The sequence below is a fragment of the Brassica napus genome, unplaced genomic scaffold (genome assembly GCF_020379485.1).
Source record: "Brassica napus cultivar Da-Ae unplaced genomic scaffold, Da-Ae ScsIHWf_1598;HRSCAF=2211, whole genome shotgun sequence".
NCBI lineage: Eukaryota > Viridiplantae > Streptophyta > Magnoliopsida > Brassicales > Brassicaceae > Brassica > Brassica napus.
In genome coordinates this window covers 41,065-45,746 of record NW_026015012.1, presented here as the reverse complement: position 1 = coordinate 45,746, position 4,682 = coordinate 41,065, and the positions used below count along the sequence as shown (strand labels likewise).

At 45.2% G+C, this 4,682-nt stretch overlaps 1 protein-coding gene across 1 annotated transcript; it reads left to right on the top strand.

Annotated features, from left to right (window-relative positions):
* The first annotated feature begins 2,684 nt into the window (after nt 1-2,684).
* Nucleotides 2,685-3,236, top strand: LOC111198440. The gene is made up of 2 exons (XM_022694054.1): nt 2,685-2,733; nt 2,806-3,236. Exons 1-2 carry the CDS (start codon nt 2,685-2,687, stop codon nt 3,234-3,236), a joined length of 480 nt encoding a protein of 159 aa, XP_022549775.1.
* The last annotated feature ends 1,446 nt before the right edge of the window (nt 3,237-4,682 follow it).

Genomic DNA, 4,682 nt, shown 5'->3' with positions numbered 1-4,682 from the left:
TCAGTGTATCAAGAATGTTCCATTGGTCATTCAAGGCAAAGAGTTTGTGGCAGATCTGTTAGTCGTGCTTTTGAAAGGGTACGAGGTAATCCTTGGAATGGATTGGTTATCGAGCTACAGAGTTCAGGTCGACTGTGGAAAGGGAAGGTTGTTGTTCGGCAGAGATAAACGACCAGAGATGGTATACTATGGAATCAGTCCTAGTATGACTGTGTCTTTGGTAGCAGCAATGAGAGTACAAGATCTGTTTCAAGATGGGGAAGTATATTTGGTGACCTTATCGGTTAGTGGAGGAGCCACTAATGATGAAGTTAAGGTCGAAGACATTGAAGTGGTCCAGGAGTTTGAGGATGTATTTGCACCACTAAAGGAATTACCTCCACCTTGGAGTAATCCCTTTAGTATTGATTTGGAGCCTGAAGCAAAACCTATAGCTAAGGCACCATATCGGATGGCACCTGCGGAGTTGGCCGAGCTAAAGAAACAATTGGAATATCTATTGGAAAAGGGATTCATCCGGTCAAGCTCTTCACCTTAGGGAGCTCCTGTGCTATTTGTGAAGAAGAAGGACGGAAGTATGAGGCTGTGTTTCGATTATCGTGGTATCAACAACATCACGATAAAAGATAAGTATCCTCTTCCAAGGATAGACGAGTTGTTAGACCAACTAAAGGGAGCTAGTTGGTTTTCGAAGATTGATTTGGTGTCAGGGCATCACCAAATTCCTATTGCCGAGTCGGACACTATAAAGACGGCGTTTCAGACGAGGTATGGGCAGTACGAGTTTGTAGTTATGCCCTTTGGTCTCACAAACGCACCTGCGGCTTTCATGCGCTTGATGAATGAAGTGTTTCACGACTACCTTGATAAGTTCGTGATCATTTTCATTGATGACATTCTGGTGTATTTGAGAAGTAAGGAGGAGCACAACGAGCATCTGAGACTGGTTATGGAGAGGTTACGGAATCAGAAGCTATTTGCCAAGTTCAGCAAGTGCTCGTTTTGGAAGAGAGAGATAGGATTTCTGGGTCACATAGTATCAGGAGAGGGCGTGGCTGCTGATCCAGAAAAGGTCCAAGCCATACGAGAATGGCCTCGACCTACCACTGTGACAGAAGTGAGGAGTTTTCTTGGACTTGCGGGCTATTATCGGAAGTTTGTTAAGAACTTTTCCTCCATTGCAAAGTCTTTAACTAAACTTACCGCTAAAGGAGTTCCTTTCTTATGAGTTGAAGGAATCCTTCACGACCGCACCTGTGTTAGCTTTGCCCGAGCAAGGTAAACCTTACACGGTTTACACGGATGCTTCACGAGTTGGGTTAGGTTGTGTTCTTATGCAAGATGGGCGAGTCATCGCGTATGCCTCGCGACAACTACGGAAGCATGAGGATAACTACAGTACACATGACTTCGAGTTAGCGGCCGTGGTGTTCGCTTTGCGAATTTGGAGATCCTATTCGTATGGAGAAGAAGTGGAGGTATACACGGACCATCAAAGTCTTAAATACCTCTTCACTCAGCCAGATCTCAACCTGCGCCAGCGTAGGTGGATGGAGTTTGTGGCTGACTACGACATACAGATTCACTACCATCCTGGTAAAGCGAATGTTGTTGTGGACGCCTTAAGTCGAAGAAAGTTGGACGCAGATTTAGAAAAAGAAGTGGAGCTGTTGAACCAGGAGTTGAAACAAGTGAAGTTGGTCGTTTTGGAAGGGCAGACAAGTGAGCCATTGGGACTTCAAGCGGTGAATCAGGCCAGCTTGATTCAGAGAATTAGAGAGGAAAAACTTAAGGATGAGAAGCTGTTGAAGATCTCTGAGGAACTCAAAGGACAAGGCAGGCCAAGTAATGCTGGATACTACTTGGCCGAGGATGGAACCTTGCTAATTAATGGGAGGATCACGGTTCCTAAAGGGCAAGGGCTGAGACATGAGATACTAAGGATTTCACATCATTCTTTACATAGTATCCATCCTGGAAGTTTGAAGATGTACCGAGACGTGAGAAGATACTATCATTGGCCGGGCATGAAGAGGTCAGTAGCACAATGGGTTGCTCAGTGTGCAACTTGTCAACAAGTCAAGGTCGAGCATCAAGTACCAGGAGGATTGTTACAAAGTATTCCGATACCTCAATAGAAATGGGACTCGATTTCCATGGATTTCATTACCGGATTACCCACTGCGCCAGGTAGATCGAACAACTCGATATGGGTGATTGTGGATAGGTTAACCAAGGTCAAACACTTTTTGCCTATGCGGGACACTGATAAAGTTGAAGTTTTGGCCGAGCTATACATCGACCAAATCGTGAAATTACATGGTGTACCCTCAGACATCATCTCAGATCGCGATCCAAGGTTCACAGCATCATTCTGGGAAGCATTCCAAGAAGCCTTGGGAACTAAACTGTACAGAAGCACGGCGTTCCATCCAGAAACAGATGGCCAAACGGAGAGGACCATTCGGACCATCGAGGACATGCTGCGGATGTGTATTTTTGATTGGGCAGGAACTTGGGAGAAGCATTTACCATTGGTTGAGTTCTCGTATAACAACAGTCATCATTCGAGCATAGGGATGTGACCTTATGAAGCTTTATACGGAAGGCCATGCAAGACGCCTATGTGTTGGACGGAAGTGGGCGAAAGAAGAATATTTGGGTCACCTATTGTTCAGGAGACCATGATTAAGCCGGAGACGATTCAGGCCAACATGAAGAAGGCTCAAGACCGTCAGAAGAAGTACGCAGACTAGTCAAGAAGAGAGGTAACTTTCGAGATAGGAGATTGGGTCTATTTGAAAGTTACTGCACAGAAAGGGAAGGACGAATTTGGCAAGGTCGGGAAACTTAAGGTCAGGTTCATTGGTCCATACAAGATCATCGGGAAGGTTGGTGAGGTAGCTTACCGTTTGGATCTGCCAGCGGATATGCATCTACATCCTGTATTTCATGTTTCCATGCTTCGGAAACATATACGGGATCCAAGTGCTGTTGAACCCGAGAGACTAAAGGAGTTCAGGACAAACCATACGTATCCGGAAGGACCAATCAGATTGGCAGAACGGCGTATTCGGAAGCTCAAGAATCGTGAGATTGCTCAAGTACAAGTGTTCTGGAGAAGACAAAACAGGATTCATGTTACTTGGGAGGATGAAGCGAGATTTAAAACCGATCACCCGGAGTTTATCCGAGAGGACGTTGTGATGGATAAAGGAGGCCCCTCAGAGCCTTAGAATTCGAGGACGAATTCTGTTAACGGGGGGAGAATGCAGAAACCCTTAAAAAAAAAAAAGAGAATGGTTGAATATCTTTTGGGTTGTCGAGTCGCGGACGATCAGATTGTTCTTGTCTAAACCATGAGTCAAGTATGCCACTAGACAATGGTTAGAAAATGTGGTAGATTGATTCAAAGGACGTTTGAAGAATGACACTTTTGGAAGCACAAGAGGAAGATCGGAAATTGGGTGAAAAACCCTAAATTCCGGTATTATGGAATTTTTCAAAAAGCCGGAAGCTCGGGAAATATTTTTCCTTAAGATCAGAGTTTAAATGGAGGTTATTAAAAATACTCAGGCCATCAGAACGGGCGTAGAAATATATTTGGGATTGATCGCGGGACGAAAATTCACCGGAAAGGTCGAAATCGGCCGAATTGACCAAGAAGCTCGAGGTGGCTTGATGTGTATGTGTTCAGGACGTAGTGTCAAACTCCTGGGAGTATGTGGTGCTGCAGTACATGCAACCTGTACATGCAAGATGACAAGTGGAGCACGAGGTGGATCGGCCAAGCACGAGGTGTTGCAATGCATGCGACCGGGGCATGCGGCCAGACATGTGGAGGACATGCTGTCTCCTTGCATGGAGCCAGGCCATGCATCCAGACAGGTAGAGGGCGTGGTGTCATCATGCATGAGACTGAGACATGCAGCCAGCCATGTGAAGCACGAGGTGTCGCCGCGCATGCGTCTGGAGCCATGCGAACGGACATACGGGCTGCCGCACGGCTTGTTCCTGATTGGTTGCTGATTCCTATAAATAGTCCACGACCCCCTCTAATTTCAACCCATCCAGAACACATCAAACCTAGTTCCAAACGTAAAGAGAAAGCAAAGAATGAAAGATCGAGTTTCGATAGTTTTCGAGCGATTTAAGCAGTTTTCGAGAACAATTACTCTGCCGATTTGGAGTCAGCATCTGGAAATGGTTCTTTTCAAGTGAAGAGAAATCAGTTCTAGTGGACACCAGTTCAAGTGGAGATCAGTCAAGAAGAGGGTCTACTTGTGAATGTCGGGAAAGGGTTCGGATCGCAGAAGTTGGGTTTGGGGTCAACGCCACGGTCAACCAAAAACTGTGAGTTATAATCAATTGATTGCTGAGTTGTTTTCATGCAGGGTCCCGTTACTTGGATGTTGGATCATGGCAGGAGGACAGGTCTAACTGAGTAACAGTTTGACTAGTTAAAAATTGAGGTTAGGTTGATTAAGTTGATAGCATGCTTGTTATTGCTTGAGAACCGTAGTAGCATGCTAATGGTTAGGTTGATTGGTTAGTTAGCGAATGCGGAATGCTTAGATAATATCGCTAAGTTGTGGATAGTTAGGTATTCTGGAATTAGTCTTATGTTAGATTCTGGAATATGATTGATTGTGTTAATTTGCGATTAATACTAGGAACCTTGT